Raw genomic sequence first — 22,483 nt, 5'->3', positions numbered from 1 at the left:
CCCTCGTGTTGCTCTGATTATAGAATTATTGAGCGAGCACGCGCGTGCGCGCGCACACAGCTGTAACCCTCGTGGAAGCGCCGGTGTGTTGCCGTGGTGACGGTGGCGAGAAAGAGAGAGAGAGAAAGGGAGAGAGAGAGAGTGTGTCGGTGAATGAGTTTGTGAGCTCGCGGACGGTTTAACGGAAACCTTCGTTTTCTGGATGTTTGAAATCACCGACTTTCTTTCTCGAGACCCTCCGGCTGAAGAGCGCGCGAACGTGAGTAGCTTTTGTTCTCGCGAATTTACCTCAGATTTCTACATTTACCTCACTTTCTCAAATGAACACCTCAGATTAATTAAAAACAGAAACAAAAAACACCAGATTAATTTCACTCACCGTTAGACGGAGACGACAGGAATATTTCAGTCAGAAAGTCTGTTTTAATCGTTTTTTACGTCTTTTATCGTCGCTCGGTTTGTCCAGAACGGAAAGTCGTGGCAGGAGAAACGACGAGTTCCTTCTTTCTTGCTTTTCTCTTTTTTTCTGGATTTTGAAAGCGTTTTTCTTTGATTTAACGTGATATAACTCGAGATTTAGTCGGTTATTAATGTTTGTACTTCGATTAAATGTGTTTGGTTTAATGTTTAATGAGGATCGTTCAGATTTACTCATTCATACTCCATTTATCTAAACAAAACGCTTTATTTGCTTTATTTCATTCAACAGTATGCCAGAAACACTCAATATATTGTGTAAAAATAATATTAACGAAAATCTGATGGTATTAATGTGGATCAAATATACTATCATGGACTTTGGACATGTTATTATTGCAATATCAGATATTTTTGTACACATATCATGTTATTCTATGAGATTATCATATCGTTTTATGTGATTAGTACATCAATATGTTTATCATTTAGTGCCATAATGGATTTATCAGAGGTTCATGATATTACAATATGATTTTATGGCTCAGATGTGTGATATTAAATATTTTACATTATTTAGTGTCTAAGGAAGCTTGTTTCCACCATGGAATAAAAATAAAAGAGTTTAATTGTGGCTTTTTATCTTATAATTCTGAGAAAAAAAGGTAAGAATTGTGAGTTATGAACTTGTATTTGCTAGAAAAAACTCTAGCAAATTAGTTATATCTCTCAATTCTAATAATTGTGAGATATAAACTAGCAATTCGAGTTATAAAGTCCGAAATGTGAGGTAAAGTTGCAATTCTGAGATAAAAAATTTAAATTTTTAACTTAATAGTGATAATATTTGCTTTTTTCTCAATTTAAATACCATCCTGACAGTAAATCATTCTCTCCGCTGTGCAATATGAAGGATTTACTTATATTTTTTATTTAAAAACAGCAAAGTACCATGTGTTTATAATGTGACCCATAATGCCTTGGGCCCACAGTCGCCGTTACTGACATCAGTGTGATGTTTTTTTTCCTGCGCTGGCCCTTTAAGGTCTGGTTGAGGTTAGCTGGTTAACCAGCGCTCGATCATCAGTGAACGTTCACTTTATGGAAGCTAAGAATAAGAGCGCGGACGGTCCTACCGCCGGCCGTAAAACCGTGGAAGAAACACAGACGCTTCATTACGGGCTGCTCACGCCAAGAGAAAACACACGCGTGTCCCTCTCATACGCTGCCAAGAGAGAAAGACACGCTTTCCTTCCTCCATGAAGGAGTGGAAAATCAGAGCAGAGTTTTCCTGCAGTGTTTGTGGGCCGTCAGGTAAACACAGCGATGTTTAGATCTCAGACCACACAGTCTGTGCCCCATCTTTATGATTCGAATGTGTTCAAACCTACATAGACTGCGTTTAAGCGATCAAAGGCACACAAAGATCATGCTGGCAGACCTCAGATTTTATTAAGACACACACTGACAGAGATTTGCAGCGACAAAGTGACTTTAGTCATTCGTTTTAGAACTGCAGATCTAAAATGAATCATTATAGTTTAAAAAAAAATGAATCAGCACGGTTCTAAAATGAATCAATACAGTTCTAAAATGAATGATTGTATAGTAAAACAAATGGATCACTACAGCTCAAAAATGTATCTGCATTTCTAAAATAAATCGTAATTAAAAAGTGAATCACAGCAGTTCTAAAATGGATCACAATAGTTAAAAAATGAATCAATACAGTTCTAAAATGAATCATTGTATTTAAAAAAAAAATTACTGTATTGATTCATTTTTTAACTATAATGATTCATTTTAGAACCGCATTGATTCATTTTTGAGCTGTATCGATTCATTTTAGAACTGCATTGATTCATTTTTGTAAGTATAGTGGTTCCTCTTAGAACTGCAGTGATTCATTTTTTAACTATAATGATTCATTCTAGAAATGAATTGATCCATTTTTTGAACTATAATGATTCATTTTAGAACCGTTTTGGTTTATTTTTGTAAGTATAGTGGTTCCTCTTAAAACTAGTGATTCATTTTAGAACTATAATGACTCATTCTAGAACTGCAGTGATTAATTCTTGAACTATGATTTATTTTACAACTATAATGATTCATTATAGAACTGTATTGATTCATTTTTTGAACTATAATGATTCATTTTAGAACTGTTTTGGTTTATTTTTGTAAGTATAGTGGTTCCTCTTAAAACTAGTGATTCATTTTAGAACTATAATGACTCATTCTAGAACTGCAGTGATTAATTCTTGAACTATGATTTATTTTACAACTATAATGATTCATTTTAGAACTGCATTGATCCATTTTTTGAACTATAATGATTCATTTTAGAACTGTTTTGGTTTATTTTTGTAAGTATAGTGGTTCCTATTAAAACTAGTGATTCATTTTAGAACTATAATGACTCATTCTAGAACTGCAGTGATTAATTCTTGAACTATGATTTATTTTACAACTATAATGATTCATTTTAGAACTGTATTGATTCATTTTTTAACTATAGTGATCCATTTTTATATTATAATGATTCATTTTAAAACTGTCGATTCATTTTAGAATGACAGTGATCCATTTTCTTAACTATAATTATTCATTTTAGAACAGTATTGATTCATTTTTTAACTTTAGTGATTACTTTTTTATTCTAATAATTCATTTTAAACTGTATTGATCCATTTTTATTACTATAATGCTTCATTTTAAAACTTAGTGATTCATTTTTTAACTATAATGATTCATTTTAGAACTGTATTGAGTCATTTTAGAACTACAGTGATCCATTTCTAACTATATTTTTTCATTTTAGAACTGTATTGGTTCATTTTTGTAAGTATAGTGGTTAATTTTCTTAACTATAATGATTCATTCCAGAACTGGATTGATTCAGTTTTGATCTACAGTGGTTCATTTCTGAAGTATAGTTATTTATTTTTGATCTACAGTGATTTATTTTAGAACTGTTTTGATTCATTTTTGTAAGTATAGTGGTTAATTTTCTTAACTATAATGATTCATTCCAGAACTGGATTGATTCATTTTTGAGCTATAGTGGTTCATTTTAGAAAGGAATTGATTCAGTTTTGATCTACAGTGGTTCATTTCAGAACTGCAGTGATGAAGCTGTTGAACTGGTTACAGTAACACGATCCAGAGTGTGTCTGTGAGTGTGTGAATGTGAAACCCAAGACCAACACAGTGTTAAAATGCTAATTGATTGTGTGCCGGAGGTCAAAGGGCAAACAGACACTGCGGTTTCCAGCACAGCTGCTGTGTGGTTTCATATCAGCGTTAAAACATGCCTCTTTCTCATCGCAGATATTGATATGTAGTTGCAGTCACAGTTCAGACTCGTGTGCTGCTCTGACAGAATCTGGATGTGGCCGGTTCTGTTTAAGCGCAGAAGGGCTTTAAATGGGTCACATTACGTGCTGGAGTTTTCCATGCTGCGCTCCCAAAAGGAGCATGTTTGATTGAATTAAAACCAGCCGAGCCGCTCTGCCTTCAAATCAAGCCCAGAGGTCTGAGCGCCGGCCGTCGCATCGTCACACCAGAGCAAGACTGAGTGCTTGTGTTGGTCAGATGTCAGGCTGACCTGTAGAGCGTCTTCATTGTGTGTGTGTGTGTGTGTGTGTGTGTGAGGCCAGCGTGCAGGGGTTGGCTGTGTGCTGTAGTGCGGGTCAGTCATGCACACTGATAAGATTAGTGCTGTAGTAAACCAGCCTGTCGTTCTTATCTCTCTCTCTCGCTCTAAAGTGTGTGTTTTTCATCTGTGCTGCATCAAGCAAATTCCTTGTGCTCTCTCTGTCTGTCTCTTTGTCTCAGTTTGGTGAGCTCACGGTGTGTTTGGGGACGGAGGAGGTCCAGCTGACCCACCCAAACCCCCGCAGCTCCGCAGGACGCTTCAGTGTATTATTCATCTCTGCGCTGCTTCACTGCACTCAGTGTTGTTCATGCTCAGTTTATTATTCTGTGGTGCTAACAGATTCAAGTGTGATCCTGTTTCCAGATTGTGATGTGTTTATAACTCACAGCTGTATGCAAATGAGCGGTCACGGTGCCCAATCACGGCTCTGTGTTTTCATGATAACATGATTGTGATTTATGTTCAGCTAATGATGTCATTATAAACGCTCTGATCACGTTCATTTCAAAGCTGAAAGTGTCTGATAACAGCTGGGGTTAGGATTTCCACTGGTCATGTGATCTCAGGCGTCTCACCATGAAGGCCCTGAGATACTCAAAGTGAAGTTCTTTTTCGGTCTTTGCTCAGGGGTAAAAAGAAGATTGAAATACTTTGGCAGCGATATACTGTTAGCAACATGCTGCGTGCTTTCCTCTCAATAACTAAATAAACACACTACAAAAATCAGAAAACAGCAGTTCAGAAAGCATCTGATCGCAGTGATGTGGATGTTTGCCATTTACACTCCAGTAAAGTCACGTCATGTTTATTTATACAGCACTTCATATAATAGTTGCTTTAAAGCAGCAGCTTTACTACAGTATTAAACATGAAAACAGTGTCAATGTCACTTTTAATTAGAATTACAGCTTCATTCTACTATAAAGCGTCTCTCCGGTGTGTTCATGTTTTTATGGAGCCCCACACATGACATGCAGGAAGAGAATAGCAGACTAAAGCATGTGCACGATTGAGCAAATCGAGGGAACGAAATAGTAAATCTTGCGCACGATTGAGCAAATCGAGGAAACGAAATAGTAAATCTTGCGCACGATTGAGCAAATCGAGGGAACGAAATAGTAAATCTTGCGCACGATTGAGCAAATCGAGGAAACGAAATAGTAAATCTTGCGCACGATTGAGCAAATCGAGGGAACGAAATAGTAAATCTTGCGCACGATTGAGCAAATCGAGGGAACGAAATAGTAAATCTTGCGCACGATTGAGCAAATCGAGGGAACGAAATAGTAAATCTTGCGCACGATTGAGCAAATCGAGGGAACGAAATAGTAAATCTTGCGCACGATTGAGCAAATCGAGGGAACGAAATAGTAAATCTTGCGCACGATTGAGCAAATCGAGGGAACGAAATAGTAAATCTTGCGCACGATTGAGCAAATCGAGGGAACGAAATAGTAAATCGTGCGTATGATTGAGCAAATCGAGGGAACGAAATAGTAAATCTTGCGCACGATTGAGCAAATCAAGGAAACGAAATAGTAAATCTTGCGCACGATTGAGCAAATCGTGGGAACGAAATAGTAAATCTTGCGCACGATTGAGAAAATCGAGGGAACGAAATAGTAAATCTTGCGCACGATTGAGAAAATCGAGGGAACGAAATAGTAAATCTTGTGCACGATTGAGAAAATCGAGGGAACGAAATAGTAAATCTTGCGCACGATTGAGAAAATCGAGGGAACGAAATAGTAAATCTTGCGCACGATTGAGCAAATCGAGGGAACGAAATAGGAAATCGTGCGCACGTTTGAGAAAATCGAGGGAACGAAATAGTAAATCTTTTGCACGATTGAGAAAATCGAGGGAACGAAATAGTAAATCTTGCGCACGATTGAGAAAATCGAGGGAACGAAATAGTAAATCTTGCGCACGATTGAGAAAATCGAGGGAACGAAATAGTAAATCTTGCGCACGATTGAGCAAATCGAGGGAACGAAATAGTAAATCTTGCGCACGATTGAGCAAATCGAGGGAACGAAATAGTAAATCTTGCGCACGATTGAGCAAATCGAGGGAACGAAATAGTAAATCTTGCGCACGATTGAGCAAATCGAGGGAACGAAATAGTAAATCGTGCGTATGATTGAGCAAATCGAGGGAACGAAATAGTAAATCGTGTGTATGATTGAGCAAATCGAGGGAACGAAATAGTAAATCTTGCGCATGATTGAGCAAATCGAGGGAACGAAATAGTAAATCTTGCGCACGATTGAGCAAATCGAGGGAACGAAATAGTAAATCGTGTGTATGATTGAGCAAATCGAGGGAACGAACTAGTAACTCTTGCGCATGATTGAGCAAATTGAGGGAACGAAATAGTAAATCGTGCGTATGATTGAGCAAATCGAGGGAACGAAATAGTAAATCTTGCGCACGATTGAGCAAATCGAGGGAACGAAATAGTAAATCGTGTGTATGATTGAGCAAATCGAGGGAACGAACTAGTAACTCTTGCGCATGATTGAGCAAATTGAGGGAACGAAATAGTAAATCGTGCGTATGATTGAGCAAATCGAGGGAACGAAATAGTAAATCTTGCGCACGATTGAGCAAATCGAGGGAACGAAATAGTAAATCTTGCGCACGATTGAGCAAATCGAGGGAACGAAATAGTAAATCTTGCGCATGATTGAGCAAATCGAGGGAACGAAATAGTAAATCTTGCGCACGATTGAGCAAATCAAGGGAACGAAATAGTAAATCTTGAGCACGATTGAGCAAATCGAGGGAACGAAATAGTAAATCTTGAGCACGATTGAGCAAATCGAGGGAACGAAATAGTAAATCTTGCGCATGATTGAGCAAATCGAGGGAACGAACTAGTAACTCTTGCGCATGATTGAGCAAATTGAGGGAACGAAATAGTAAATCGTGCGTATGATTGAGCAAATCGAGGGAACGAAATAGTAAATCTTGAGCACGATTGAGCAAATCGAGGGAACGAAATAGTAAATCTTGAGCACGATTGAGCAAATCGAGGGAACGAAATAGTAAATCTTGCGCACGATTGAGCAAATCGAGGGAACGAAATAGTAAATCTTGCGCACGATTGAGCAAATCGAGGGAACGAAATAGTAAATCTTGCGCATGATTGAGCAAATCGAGGGAACGAAATAGTAAATCTTGCGCACGATTGAGCAAATCGAGGGAACGAAATAGTAAATAGTGCGTATGATTGAGCAAATCGAGGAAACGAAATAGTAAATCTTGCGCACGATTGAGCAAATCGAGGAAACGAAATAGTAAATCTTGCGCACGATTGAGCAAATCGAGGGAACGAAATAGTAAATCTTGCGCACGATTGAGCAAATCGAGGGAACGAAATAGTAAATCTTGCGCACGATTGAGCAAATCGAGGGAACGAAATAGTAAATCTTGCGCACGATTGAGCAAATCGAGGGAACGAAATAGTAAATCTTGCGCACGATTGAGCAAATCGAGGAAACGAAATAGTAAATCTTGCGCACGATTGAGCAAATCGAGGGAACGAAATAGTAAATCTTGCGCACGATTGAGCAAATCGAGGAAACGAAATAGTAAATCTTGCGCACGATTGAGCAAATCGTGGGAACGAAATAGTAAATCTTGCGCACGATTGAGCAAATCGAGGGAACGAAATAGTAAATCTTGCGCACGATTGAGCAAATCGAGGGAACGAAATAGTAAATCTTGCGCACGATTGAGCAAATCGAGGGAACGAAATAGTAAATCTTGCGCACGATTGAGCAAATCGAGGGAACGAAATAGCAAATCTTGCGCACGATTGAGCAAATCGAGGGAATGAAATAGCAAATCTTGCGCACGATTGAGCAAATCGAGGAAACGAAATAGTAAATCGTGCGCACGATTGAGCAAATCGAGGGAACGAAATAGTAAATCGTGCGCACGATTGAGCAAATCGAGGGAACGAAATAGTAAATCTTGCGCACGATTGAGCAAATCGAGGGAACGAAATAGTAAATCTTGCGCACGATTGAGCAAATCGAGGGAACGAAATAGTAAATCTTGCGCACGATTGAGCAAATCGAGGGAACGAAATTGTAAATCTTGCGCACGATTGAGCAAATCGAGGGAACGAAATAGTAAATCTTGCGCACGATTGAGCAAATCGAGGGAACGAAATAGTAAATCTTGCGCACGATTGAGCAAATCGTGGGAACGAAATAGTAAATCTTGCGCACGATTGAGCAAATCGAGGGAACGAAATAGTAAATCTTGCGCACGATTGAGCAAATCGAGGGAACGAAATAGTTAATCATGCGTATGATTGAGCAAATCGAGGGAACGAAATAGTAAATCTTGCGTATGATTGAGCAAATCGAGGGAACGAAATAAATCTTGCGCACGATTGAGCAAATCGAGGGAACGAAATGGTAAATCGTGCGTATGATTGAGCAAATCGAGGGAACGAAATAAATCTTGCGCACGATTGAGCAAATCGAGGGAACGAAATAAATCTTGCGCACGATTTACTTTTTTTCTTGCATGTCACGTGCCAGGCTCCACGTCTGAACAGAAAAAATTAACCTCAAAAGTAGGTGGAGCCTCAGTGCCACACCCACCTGTTTACATCATCACCATGGACCAATGGGAGTTCGGAAGAGTTTAGCAGCTGTTTTGAACTCCAGAAATGAACTCCAAGAGAACATGATTTTGTTTGAAATGACGTCACACCAGTTCGTTCTTTGATTTTTGGTTGAAGTATATCGGGCCTTTATATAGAATAAAAAGAATAAAAGGGTTAAGATAATAATGAATTAAATGTAAAGTTAAAATAAATCATTTGAAATAAAAACAATCACAATTAATCACAATATCTGATTACTTTCATGTCATGTGACTGTAACTGACATCAGAGAACCATGAACATGTTGTTAAATGATTGAAATATGAACTTAAATCTCAGAGGGGTTTGACTGAAAGAAAGTTTAAGAAAGACACATTTGTTTCCCAGTGAAGGTCAGAGGTCACTGAGAATGTCTGATATTTCTGCGATATTTCTCACTGGGGTTTGTGGGAATGTTCGGAATGATTGACATGCAGGAGAGACTGAGACTGGAGACCTGACGGACAGTTTACGGTCATTCTCCACGTCTGTCGGTCAGAGAGTTCAGCAGTTCAGTGTGTCAGGAGACAGGAAGTGCTCTGTCAGGAGACAGGAAGTGCTCTTTAAAGGCGTGTGGCTGTTGTGAATCCATCAGATGAACGTCAGTAACTCGAGACAGACAAACAAGATCAGATCTGATGTGATTATTGATGGATTGATCTTTTGTGTTTAATTGGTAGTTTCATCATTTTAAATGAATACTTTCCCGGTGATTTATGAAGGTAATTGTTGGTTGTCTTTGTTCCTTCATTCCTGATTGGGAAAGACAATATTCCAAACCAGTGTAGTGTTGATGTTGTGTAGTGTTGATGTTGTGTAGTGTTGATGTTGTGTAGTGTTGATGTTGTGTTGTGTTGTGTTGTGTGTGTATCGGGCCTCATACAGAAAGTAACATTTTTCTGACTGGATTCTGTAAATATAGTAGCTCAAAGAGTAAATCACAGCGCTCGCAACTCCAAAGTCATGGGTTCGATTCCCAGGGAATGCATGAACTGATCAAATGAATGCCACATGTATAAATGTAAATGTTCTTTATGCTTGTGTGTTTGTGGGCCTGACGCAGACACTTGTGCCGTTCTTTCGGGGTTTGTGACCCGTGATGTCATTGTGCTGTGAACCGCGTTAATGAACTCAATTGTCCTCAACGTTTGACATGTTACGCTTGACAGAGTGTTGTGTAACTCTGAAGCTCACAATCACGACGCCTGTGTGTCGCGTGTCAGCCGTCAGTCACTTTGACTCAGTTGTTCTCATATCGGCCTCGTTCACACTGCGTTTCAATACGGTGTCACTCCACTTCTGAGTGCTGATGTGTGAGTGCTTCCTGCAGGTGAGGACACGCTAGTACAGCGTTTTCATGAATGAACAGAATCCTTCCATCAGCACAGCTGCTTTACTGCTAACAGTGAAGGTGTGTTTGATAGTGTTCAGACACAATGAGACGCGTGATGTTGTTCAGATCACACCTGCCATCCTGGAGGAAAACCCCTGCAATAATAAACACCGACTGACGACTAGAATAGAGTTTCCTCTTTTCTGTGTGTGTGTGATTTAGTCTTGAAGCTTTTCAAACACTCAGGTCTAAATCATTGACCGCTGACGTTCAGCCGGTTGTGGAGTGTTGATGTAACGTTAACATTTCATCAGCATTTAACCGCTTCGTTTGAGAAAACTATCGTCATAAACGCAGAGAAACTCAAAGCTCTCGGCAACCTGTCAAAATAAAAGATTTAACTTGACAGAAACATATTACTGTTGTACAGTAGAATTTAGATAACATTGTTTGACAAAACATTTAATTTATCTTTTAATCATTAAATTAAATATGCATTTAATTAAGTATGCGTCCATTTGATTGCCGGAAAAATTAAAATACACAACAGAATTTCTGAAAAAACAAAACATTTCATAAAAATATATTTTTTTAATTTACAAATATTGTTGTTTTTAAGAATTCAAGTCATTAGACATGCTTTTTGATTACTAAAATTTAATTAAACCATATAAATGGAGTCCAAAAAATAAAAACTGAAAAAAACGGAATTTGTGAAAAAATAAAACGGATTTCATAGGACCCTAAAGACGAGAGTGAACGCAGTCATAGTTGAGTAGGGCAGTGTGTGTGTGTGTGTGTGTGTGTGTGTGTGTGTGTGAAGCCCTGCAGCAGGAACAGATTAAACTGACAAACACTCATTCTGAACAATAGTGCTGCGGATATCCTCCTCCTGCTGCTGCTGCAGGGGCTGCTGGGAGTCTCCAGAGGGTCACACGGAGACCCGGAATACTGTCGGATAACAGACATCAGTAGAGCTGCTCCGACCATCACACACACGACTGTGGGAGTTCTGCTTCTGCTCGACCACACACTCAGACCGGAGCGTCATGTGAGGGAGTTTCTGAGAGGAAATCTGCCCTATTGATCTTCAGCACGCCACGGAAACACGCCATACAGCAGTGCGCTACATTCTCAAACGACCCCGTTAATGCTGTCATTCAGTGAGCGTCTCGAATACAGCGTTTCAGAACGGACTCTTATAAACAGCTGCTGTTCTTCCTCATGTGACCTTTTCCACCAATCACAGCCTCTCTGTCCATGATGGGAGCTGATCACCTCTCCAGTCGCAGGTGTTCTCCCAGCTGACCCAGCGCTCCTGGTTTTCCCACGCTAACTAGTGAAGTGTTTAGTGAAGTATGAGTGCTTCCTGTGGTGACACACTACGCTTGTGGTTTGTTGTTCTGATGGATTAGTGTGTAAAACGCGCAAATGTTTCTCTCTTGGATCCTAAACCCGGCCTTCTGGGAAGTCACTCAGCGTGTGTGTGTGTGAGTGATGCTCCTGGAATCTTGACGATGACATCACTGCGTGACTGTTGTTGTGATGTTATGATGAAGTTCTCCTGGATACCCTCACTGACCCGTCCGCACCGGAGCGATTGTGTTCGGCTGCGTTTTATCAGCCAATAATCCTCTCAGGGATGAGTGTGTGTGTGTGTGTGTGTGTGAGCGTCATAAATATGATCTCACCGAACACACGTTTGCATGAGGGCCGTTTTTCCATGAGGATCACGGCCGCTTGTCCTGGAAATGTGCTGGTCAGGAATCATCGTTCCACCAGACGACGTGGAAAAAGATGCGAGACGATCTGAATTGATTTCAGCTGATCTTCACTGCAGGAGTGACTTTGAATTGGTGTTAAAGTGGACCCATAATGCCCCTTTCACAAGATGTAATATCAGTCTCAAAATGTGTGTGTGAAGTTTCAGCTCAAAATCCCCCACGGATCATTTATTATAGCTTGTCAAATTCGCCCCTATTTGGGTGTGAGCAAAAACACGCCGTTTTTGTGTGTGTCCCTTTAAATGCAAATGAGCTGCTGCTCCAGAAGAGGGCGGAGCTTTAACAGCTCAACAACAACAAAGCTGGAGAATCTCACGCAGCCAAAATGAGGAAAGTGTTCAGCCTTACATTGTTCAAACCGGAGTCGACACTGATGGAGAGACTCAGGAAGAAGTTACAACTTTTAGACGTTTCTGAATGGTTAGTGGATAAATTGATGTAGTTGCTGTGGAGTTGATTCAACTCATCCACTAGCATGTGCCGTCATGTTCATCTTTTGTGTTGAATTGACCCTCGTTTGGTGTAAAATGACGGCATGTCAACAACACTCGACTACAACAACTCTTCCTCTTCTCTAAAGCAGCCCAACATGGCCCCGCCCCCTTTGTTGTGTGTTCTCGGGGGCGGGGTTTATGTCATTTTTAGGGTTAGTGATGTCACCACCCGGAAAGAAGCTCGTTGTAGTTCCTACCAGCCGTCTAAAAGTGATTTCTGTAAAAGAGGATTAGTAGAAATTCACGCGCGTATGTCATGAATGAGAAATTTTCCTATGCGAATGAATCCAAATAAATCACACAGTTGTTAGTGAATGAGACCGAAGGTCTTTGTATTATTCCTGGTTTTCCAGTGCTCATCATTGTTTGTTTTTAAGTGATTTTTCTCTCTAATCCTCGTCTCCGTTCTCGTATTTCTGCTCAGTAATCATGTACTTTGAGTGGAGCGAAACGGTCAATGTTCACAACATATCAAACACGTACGGGTGTGGCGTTATCATGAATGCACTGATACATGACACGGGTCAGGTCTAGAGACTCACTTGAGTGAATCATGTGACCACATCATCATATTCATCTGGGTCTGATCTGACATTTTACTGTTTTATGATCAGATGAGGGATGGGATGATGAACTTTAGCACCGCTGGAGTTTAGACAGCAGAACTTCATCTGCGGCTGCCAGACTGTGTGTTATTGTAACCCAGATTCAGGCTGTAGACGGGCCCCTCGGGGGGGCGGGGCCTGTGGGGGGAGGAGTCAGAGGAGATGACATCACTAGAGCAGATGGTCATTCAGAATGTGGAATGAATGAGACGAGACGCTGGGATTGAGTTCATATGACTTCAGTGAGTTTATCAGAGCCATGATCAGAGGTATTTATCTGTGTGTGTGTGTGTGTGTGTGTGTGTGTGTGTGTGTGTGTGTGTGTGTGTGTGTGTGTGTGTGTGTGTGTTGAACTGTCTCTCTCTTGACTTTAATTATGAAGAACTCGGGATGTTTAAAGCTGATCTCTCTCTCACACACACACACACTGCAGTTTTTATCACTCATCAGGCTGCAGATGTCAGAGTTCAGAAGTCAAGGCTTTTCAGAAGGTCATGTGATCTGAGCATTTGGTTTCAATTTCTTGTTTCAGAGAGAATGAGGCCTTATGTTTATACCTGCATGGAGCCGTTGTGTGTGTGTGTGTGTGTGTGCTCAAGAAATCCTTCTCTGTTCTGAAGTTGTTTTGTTTCAGTTGATCTTGTTTGTAGTGTGTCTGAGTCTGTGCAGACACACACACACATTTTACACCAAAGACAATAACTGTAAAGATATAGTAAAGTCCATACCACAACTATAATGATAACGACACACTTTCAGAACAATTTTTTTACCAGCTGATGAACGATAAAAACATTGACAGCCAATCAGAATCCATCTTGCTTTAATAAACTCAAGCATTTAAAGCAACAGACCACAAAACTGCAGCACGTCAGCTGGTGCAATCTAATATAGTTGTCGCTAAAGGTACCGTTTTTGGTGTGAATGAGCTTTAAAGTGATAAAAAAATCTTAGGTGTATATGACTATCTTCTTTCAGACAAGCACAATCTGAGTTATATTAAATAATATCCTGTCTCTTCGCAAGTCGACTTACGCCAAAAGAGTTGACCTCTGACCTGAAGTATGACGCAGGATGTGGAGTATCGTAAGCTTAGACGCCTCTCGCGGTTCAAACAAATACGGTTGAGCAACAAACTCAAGCTCCTCCGACATTTCTCTTTAAAAATTCTCATTTCGTGACCGGTGTTTTGTTTTGCTCTATCCTCTGTGTTTCAGTGTTCTCCAATACGTCATGCGTCGGGTCAGAGGTCACTCATCCACCATATGTTGACTTGCGTACGGATGTTTGCCGGAGGCTAATTATTATAGTTTATAAAGTTATATAGATATTTTTCTCACAAAAACCCATTGCTGCGCTTCAGAAGATGGGTCACTGACGAATAAGGTTTTTAAAGTGTAAAAAAATATATAATGGCGATATAATTAATTTTGAAGTTTTATTAAGTGTTAACAATGAGATTATGTGGTTTTTATAATCAATTAACACTGATTTTGTCATTTTTTACAAGATGGACAAAATTTGTAACCAGAAAAGTCATTTGGTTTAACCAAAATCTCGGTTTTACCGAATGACGATATTTTCAATCAATGCTAACAGGCTGATATGCAAAAGGACAATCAAACATTTTATATTTAGTACAAGTTATTAAAATATTCCAACATTTTCCATGTTTTATAGCGGTTGCACCGAATGACCTGATGTTTCGGCACATGCGTATGATCAAGAGAAAACATGAGTTCATCAAATTTAGTTACTTTGCTTCATGACCATGTGCTCCTTTGCAGGTGTCTGAATGATGTCACATCCTGTCACATGATATTGACCGCATGACTTGGTCCAAAATGGTCCCTTTATATCGGTTACTCCGAATGACATCAAAGAAATTTTTCCAGACATTCTTTCTCATAACAAAGCAACAACTTCTACACATAATTTTAACACCATTTTGCACTATGTTGATATATGATGTTATAAAATCATGCCAGAATAAAAATATATACATTTATTACATTTTAAGATATTTTAATCACAAATGAAATGGCTGTATTGGACGGTTAAACCGAATGACACTTTAAAATCTTTAAAATACCTTTATATGAAGCAAAATATAATTAAAACCTTCTGGATTCAATAAAAGAGATCTAGTTGTACTACCGTACACACTTTGGATGTCATATCTTTGTTTTTTATTAATATTAAGGCCTTTGGATAAAAAATGACCCGTCACGCCTTTATTAACCCCCTTACTTTTATGATGGATGGATGGATGGATGGATGGATGGATGGATGGATGGATGGATGGATGGATGGATGGATGGATGGATGGATGGATGGATGGATGGATGGATGGATGGATGGATGGATGGATGGATGGATGCACTCTTTTGGGCTTCATAATCTCACCCCCCCCATTCACTACCATTATAAAGCTTAGAAGAGACAGGATATTTTTTAATATAACTCCAGTTGTGTTTGTCTGATAGTAAATCATGGGATTATTTTCATTTTTGGGTGAACTATCCCTTTAAGTTATATATTTCTATGAGTTGAGCACATATGAGCTTCATTAAGTTAGTCATCTTTATTCTGTCTTCAAATATTCAACTTTTTCAGTTGTGTAAAAACTTCCCTTGAATAACTGCTAGTCAGACTAGCTGTAAGGACTTCCAACTGGCTCCTGGTCATCGTTACTGTGAGAGCGACTGTGAGCGTGACACGTGTCAATTATAATTACAAATGTTGCTCCTGTTCAATATTTTAATGCGCTGTTGATGAAGAACTGATAAACGGCTCGGCAGAAAACTGGTTTAAAGAGGACAGACTCTCGAGACCTAAACTACGTTTCCCAGCATTCCCTGTGACAGCGCAGGAATACACAGATAAAGTGCCGTCCTTTACTCTTCGTCGTGTTGTGTTTGCACTGGCGTGTCTCTGTTGGTGTGGTGACTCATGGGTGTTCGGGCTGGTTAACCCATGACATCATCCACATGTGTTTGTATTTGTGGTTGAGTTTAGTCATTCAGACTCTCAGAAGTGTACGAACACTGATGACAATCACAGCGCAGAATCCATCAGATCTCACTGATCATCTCAGCGTTTTCTTCCACACTTGTGACTGTAATCACAGCTGAATGTCCAAATGTGTTTTTTATGTAATGTTTTTAAAAGCTGTATTTATACTTTCTCTCTTCCTGCAGTTGTGTTTGTGAGATGATGGTCAAACTTCCGCACTAAGATGTAGAATCCAGACGAGGAGGAGGAAGAGAGACAGAAAGAGGAAGGAACTCCAACACACAAAGAAGAAGAAAAGAGAGAGAGAGATCTGTTTCAACCTCTCCGGTCATCCGTCAGAAATCCCCACAGTGACCTTTGACCTCAGCCGCCGCACCATGTGTCATGTGATCGTGACGTGCCGCTCGATGCTGTGGACGCTGCTCAGCATCGTGGCCGCGTTCAGCGAGCTCATCGCCTTCATGAGCACCGACTGGCTGGTGGGATTCCCGCGGACGCCGGACGCCGTGTTCTCGCCGCACGGGGCGACGGCGGCGGGCGAGGCGTACCGCCCCACGCTGGGCATCTACGGCCGCTGCATCCGGCTGCCCCACCTGCGGCGCGGCGTTCTGTGCGGGCCGTACGCCGTGCACTTCGGAGAGATCGCCAGCGGGTTCTGGCAGGCCACCTCCATCTTCCTGGCGGCCGGAATTCTGCTGCTGTGCGCCGTGGCCTTCATATCCGTCTTCACCATGTGCTTCCAGAGCATCATGAAGAAAAGCATCTTCAATGTGTGCGGACTCCTGCAGGCCATCGCAGGTGAGATCGTGGTTTTGAGTGATTTCACAGCGGTAAAGGGCTGTTCAAACCAAGAACGATAACTATTATCAGCGCTCACACCAGATATCGTTCTGTTTATTATAAGCTCGCGACTGTACACGACTCAAGCTCTTTTCTTATTGGCTGTTAATGTTCCAGAGTATTTTTCCATTTACTTCCACTTCATTTCTCAAACAGTCTTCAGTTTTCGTTCAGTAACGTTCAATAGTAGAACTAAACCAACCAACTCTGAATCACTGCAGTCTTTGATAGAAGAAACTGTTTTTAAAGCTAATTGATACTCGTTTAATTAAAGCTTATTGATACACATCCCATAATGCATTGGGAATCATGAACCATACAAGACTGACTTGACTAAAGCTGACCTAGTTAAAATGACCATTTCAGACAGTTCAGATACACAGGACAGCACCAGCGTCCAACATCATTACAGAAGATTAATAATAAATCGGCACTGATGCAGTTGCTAGGGTGTTCTGGATGGTAACTAAGGCATTATGTAATTGTTATGGTGTTCTGGGTGGTTGCTAGGGAGCTATGTGGTTGATAGGCATTTGCTAGGGTGTTCTGGGTGGTTGCTAGGGAGCTATGTGGTTGTTAGGCAGTTGATAGGGTGTTCTGGATGGTTGCTAGGGCATTGCCATGTGGTTGATAGGCATTTGCTAGGGTGTTCTGGGTGGTTGCTAGGGAGCTATGTGGTTGTTAGGCAGTTGATAGGGTGTTCTGGATGGTTGCTAGGGCATTGCCATGTGGTTGATAGGCATTTGCTAGGGTGTTCTGGGTGGTTACTAGGGCATTATGTAATTGTTATGGTGTTCTGGGTGGTTGCTAGGGAGTTATGTGGTTGTTAGGCAGTTGATAGGGTGTTCTGGATGGTTGCTAGGGCATTGCCATGTGGTTGATAGGCATTTGCTAGGGTGTTCTGGGTGGTTGCTAGGGAGCTATGTGGTTGTTAGGCAGTTGATAGGGTGTTCTGGATGGTTGCTAGGGCATTGCCATGTGGTTGATAGGCATTTGCTAGGGTGTTCTGGGTGGTTGCTAGGGAGCTATGTGGTTGTTAGGCAGTTGATAGGGTGTTCTGGATGGTTGCTAGGGCATTGCCATGTGGTTGATAGGCATTTGCTAGGGTGTTCTGAGTGGTTACTAGGGCATTATGTAATTGTTATGGTGTTCTGGGTGGTTGCTAGGGAGTTATGTGGTTGTTAGGCAGTTGCTAGGGTGTTCTGGATGGTTGCAAGGGCGTTGCTATGTTATTTTGCTAGACAGTTGCTGGGGTGTTCTCGGTGGTTACTAGGGTTACTACATTATATAATTTCTAGGATGTTCTGGGTGGTTGATAGGGAGTTAGGTAGTTGATAGGGTGTTCTGAATGGTTGCTAGGGTGTTCTGGGTGATTGCTAGGGCATTATTTATTTGCTACATGTTCTGGGTGGTTGCTAGAGAGTTATGTGGTTGCTAGGCAGTTGATAGGGTGTTCTGGATGGTTGCTAGGACAATGCTATGTGATTGCTAGGAAGTTCTGGGTGGTTGCTAAGGCGTTACTGTGTGGTTGCTAGGCAGTTGCTAGGATGTTCTAGGTGGTTACTTGGGCATTATGTAATTGCTAGGGTGTTCTGGGTGGCTGCAAGGGAGTTGTTGTGGTTGCTAGGCAGTTGCTAGGGTGTTCTGGTGGTTGCTAGGGTGTTCTCTGACGTTCACGATTGATGATATTGTAGAGTTGATCTGTGTGTGTGTGGAACAGGTCACATGGGATGATGAGGTCACTTCATCTGTTTTCCAGAATATTCTGCTGCTGTGTGAGTCAGTCTGACCCCTGACCCTGAGAAGAGGGCTGATGGGTATTTGACTCTGTGATGACATCATAGCTGACGCCAGGTGTGGAAGGATTTGTGAAAATCTTCTTAAGAAGTTGTGAAATAAAGTTGTGAGAAGTTTGTCAGAATTCTAATTCCTGAAAATTTCCTAAGAGGTTCTCAAGTATTTACGAACATCTTATTTCTTTCTTCAGGACATGAGGCTTCAGTGTCTGGAGGTTCTTGAAGATACTTCAGTGTCTAACAGCTCAGAGTCTGTGTTTGTGTGCTGCAGATCACGTAATAATCACAGTAACCGCGTGTGTGTGTGTGTGTGTGTGTGTGTGTGTGTGTGTGTGTGTGAAGCGCAGCATCAGTCATTGATTAGAGGAGGGTAGGCATGTAGATGTTCATCAGTGATGGAGCTGCTGCTGTCTGATGGTTCTTCACCCGCGACCGAAGGGGTCAGAGGTCAGGATGATGTTTTGAGTTGAAACAGGCTGGTTCTGACAGATTTACAGATCCAGTGTGTGTGTCTGTGTGTGACGGTCAGGTGTGTGTGTGTGTGTTTGCAGCTCTGAGACCTTCAGACCCTCAACAACATGTGGAAAGAATTTATGACCTACTTTCATTTCCTTGTATTATACTAAACACACACACTCACACACACTCACACACACACACACACACACACACACACACACACACACACACACACACACACACACACAGAGAGAGAGAGTCTTGTGTGTTATTGTCAGGTAAAGCCGCCCTTAAACAACACTCATGAACTGTGATTGGTCGCTTCAGGTGTCAGTCAGGCGGTCTCTTCCTGTGTAAGTGGGCGGGAATAAACTGGATCTGTGAGCAGGTTCATCTTCAGGGTAACTTGAGTGGATAGAGTTGGCCTGGTTTACTCCGAGTACGAGCTGGATTTCAAATGACGGGTCTGAAGAACTGACTGACGAATGATGATGAAACTGTCCGTCCGTTCATCTGTTTGTCCATTCGTCTGTATTTTTGTTCATCTGTCTGTCCGTCCGTCCGTCTGACTGTCTGTCTCTGTCTGTCTGCAGGTCTGTTCCTGATTCTGGGTCTGATGCTGTATCCCGCTGGTTGGGGTTCTGATAAGGTCCAGCTGTACTGCGGTCCAGACGCGTCTCCCTATAAGCTGGGCCTGTGCTCCATGGGCTGGGCGTTCTACACGGCGCTGGGCGGCACCGTCCTCACCTTCATCTGCGCCGTGTTCTCCGCACAGGCCGAGATCGCCACGTCCAGCGATAAAGTGCAGGAGGAGATCGAGGAGGGCAAGAGTCTGATCTGTCTGCTGTGAGAGAGAGACGGCCCACATCCGTCCTTCCCACAATCCCCGTCAGCCTGTGGAGTTCCTGTTTTACTGTCTGTGTGTCTCTCATATTAGATGATCTGATGTGTGTTCGTCTGATGTAAATAAATGTGTATATAATGTAAATATCATTCTGAAGGATTGTGGGTTCCAGTCGCCCAGAAACCACTGCGCCGCGGCGCTCGATCTCGTCCGTTTGTGAACACTGAATCGTGCCAAAATCAATCAGACGCTTCTCCAGTGCCAAATCACACTCACCTGAGATCCACTGACCCCACAGAACCAGAGACTGTACTGACCGCTGTGTGTGTGTGTGTGTGTGTGTGTGTGTCTGCTCTAGTGTTCACCTCCATCTCTGCCAAATAAAGAAGCCATGACTAAACACGAGCGCTTCTGTCTGTTTTTCTCTTGAACTTCCTGCAAAACACTCTGGAGTTCAGTGACCCTGCAGCACTGGTGGAAGAGAGTGTGTGTGTGTGTGTGTGTGTGTGTGTGTGTGTGTGTGTGTGTGTGTGTGTGTGTGTGTGTGTGTGTGTGTGTGTGTGTGTGTGTTTGTGTATATACTTGTACAACTATCTTTATGAAGACGTTTTAGACCATTCAAGTGAGGACAAAGAGTAACGTGAGGACCATTTGGCTGTTTGACATTGTGGTGTTTGACACGGACAGAGTCTGATCAGTGTTGGAATCACATGATCAACACACACACACACACACGGGCCAAAGCCTGACTCACATCCTGTGTCATTCAAAAAAGAAAGTGAGCGGCAAAGAAAATCGTCCTGATTGTTTCCAGATTTCCTTCAGTCGTTTGTGAAGCTGAACTGTGCCGGTCGTGTATCATAAACTCTTCTTTTCTTATTAACCCATAATGACTCCAGCACACGCTGACCTCTGACCCGACGTGTGTTGCTGACGTACGGCATTCAGAGGCGCTTTTTCACCGTCAGACAAACGAGAAAAGAGTTGAGAAAAACTGCAGAGTCTCTGAGATATCGGACCAAAGATTTATTACAGATTATAAACAACTGACACCATTTCAGCTGTGTGTGTGTGTGTGTGTGTGTGTGTGTGTGTGTGTGTGTGTGTGTGTGTGTGTGTGTGTGTGTGTGTGTGTGTGTGTGTGTGTGTGTGTGTGTGTGTGTGTGTGTGTGTGTGTGTGTGTGTGTGTGTGTGTGTGAGAGAGACCAGCAGGCTTCCATTGCAATTAGCCAACAAGTAAATACATCAGTATGGTCTAGATTAAAGATACACACACACTCAGCCTGTGTGGTGAAACATCTGGAGAGAGACACTGTGTGTGTGTGTGTGTGTGTGTGTGTGTGTGTGTGTGTGGAAGAGCAGCAAATGAATTACAAACCACAGAAGAGAAAAACTCGTTGGCTTGTTTGTGCAGCGTGAGCTGCTCGTTACAGTGACGTCATCATGATTACAGTGAACACACACTATAGGAAATGTGTTTCAATCTAGAAAAATAATTACTCCAGAGGGAACATTTTTCTGGAATTATTTAATAAGATCAATTAGAAAAGAGCATGCCTCTTATACATTTTGTGTCTCCAATAAAGTTAAAGAACTACATTTACTAGTTTGAATTGTAATTTTTGTAAGTCTAGTATTGAGTCAATTGATCATCTTTTCAAGAATTTTGCTCCGATCTGTCAATTTTTTGGCATTTAAATCTAATTTGGTCATTGATTTAACTATGTGTTATTTTTCAGATGTAAACAAAATATAGAATATATAGGAAATTTTGTTATTTTAGTGGCAAAATATTACATTCATAAATGTAAATTTTCTTCAACACTGCCCAAATTAAACCACTTTCTCTGTGACCTTAACTATTGAATTATCAAGTCTCAAGTCTACTTTATTTATAGAGCCCTTTTCACTACAAAGTAGACCAAAGGACTGTACAGCAACAACAAAAAAAAAAAAAAATATACATCATCCAAAAGTCAGCAGTTAAAAGCCATAGAAAACAGGTACGTTTTCACACGAGATTTAAAAACATCAACTGAGGGTGCAGATCTGATGTCAGGTGGAAGGGTATTCCAGAGTCTTGGGCCGGCAACCGAAAATGCACGATCCCCTTTGGTGTTTTCGGGACTGAGAGCAGTAAGCAATTAAATGATCTTTGAGATCTACCAGAGTTCATATGAATCAGGTCCGAAATATGTTCTGGGGCCAACTCATGGACAGCTTTAAAAACGTACAGTAACATCTTGTACTGAATCCGATATTTAACTGGAAGCCAATGCAGCTTTTCCAAAACTGGAGTAATATGCTCCCTTTTCTTTGTATTAGTAAGGAGTCTCGCAGCTGCATTCTGGACCAATTGCAATTTTGAAATAAGAGTTTGACTTACTCCCAAATAAAGTGCATTACAGTGATCCAAACGGGAGGAGATAAATGCATGTATCACTATCTCAAGGTCAGCAGCAGACAGAAAGGATTTCATTTTTGCAATAGTCCTCAACTGAAAGAAGCAACTTTTCACCACACTTTTAATTTGACGATCAAACGTTAAAGCAGAGTCAAAAATTACACC

The 22,483-nt window shown here is 41.3% G+C and overlaps 1 protein-coding gene across 4 annotated transcripts; it reads left to right on the top strand.

The window, feature by feature from the left end:
* Positions 1–68: 68 nt before the first annotated feature.
* lhfpl2a (LHFPL tetraspan subfamily member 2a) lies at positions 69–21,606 on the top strand. Of its 4 annotated transcripts, none has more exons than XM_067376721.1 (3): positions 69–259; positions 16,161–16,773; positions 19,664–21,606. In XM_067376721.1, exons 2-3 carry the CDS (start codon positions 16,353–16,355, stop codon positions 19,918–19,920), a joined length of 678 nt encoding a protein of 225 aa, XP_067232822.1. In that variant the 5' UTR covers positions 69–259; positions 16,161–16,352; the 3' UTR covers positions 19,921–21,606. The 4 variants fall into 4 exon arrangements, with proteins under 4 accessions (XP_067232822.1, XP_067232825.1, XP_067232824.1 ...); XM_067376724.1 differs by lacking the exon at positions 69–259 and adding an exon at positions 9,434–12,281; XM_067376723.1 differs by lacking the exon at positions 69–259 and adding an exon at positions 13,168–13,229.
* The last annotated feature ends 877 nt before the right edge of the window (positions 21,607–22,483 follow it).

This window comes from Chanodichthys erythropterus, chromosome 22 (assembly GCF_024489055.1).
Source record: "Chanodichthys erythropterus isolate Z2021 chromosome 22, ASM2448905v1, whole genome shotgun sequence".
In the NCBI taxonomy this organism is placed as follows: domain Eukaryota; kingdom Metazoa; phylum Chordata; class Actinopteri; order Cypriniformes; family Xenocyprididae; genus Chanodichthys; species Chanodichthys erythropterus.
This window is presented reverse-complemented; position numbering and strand designations above follow the sequence as displayed.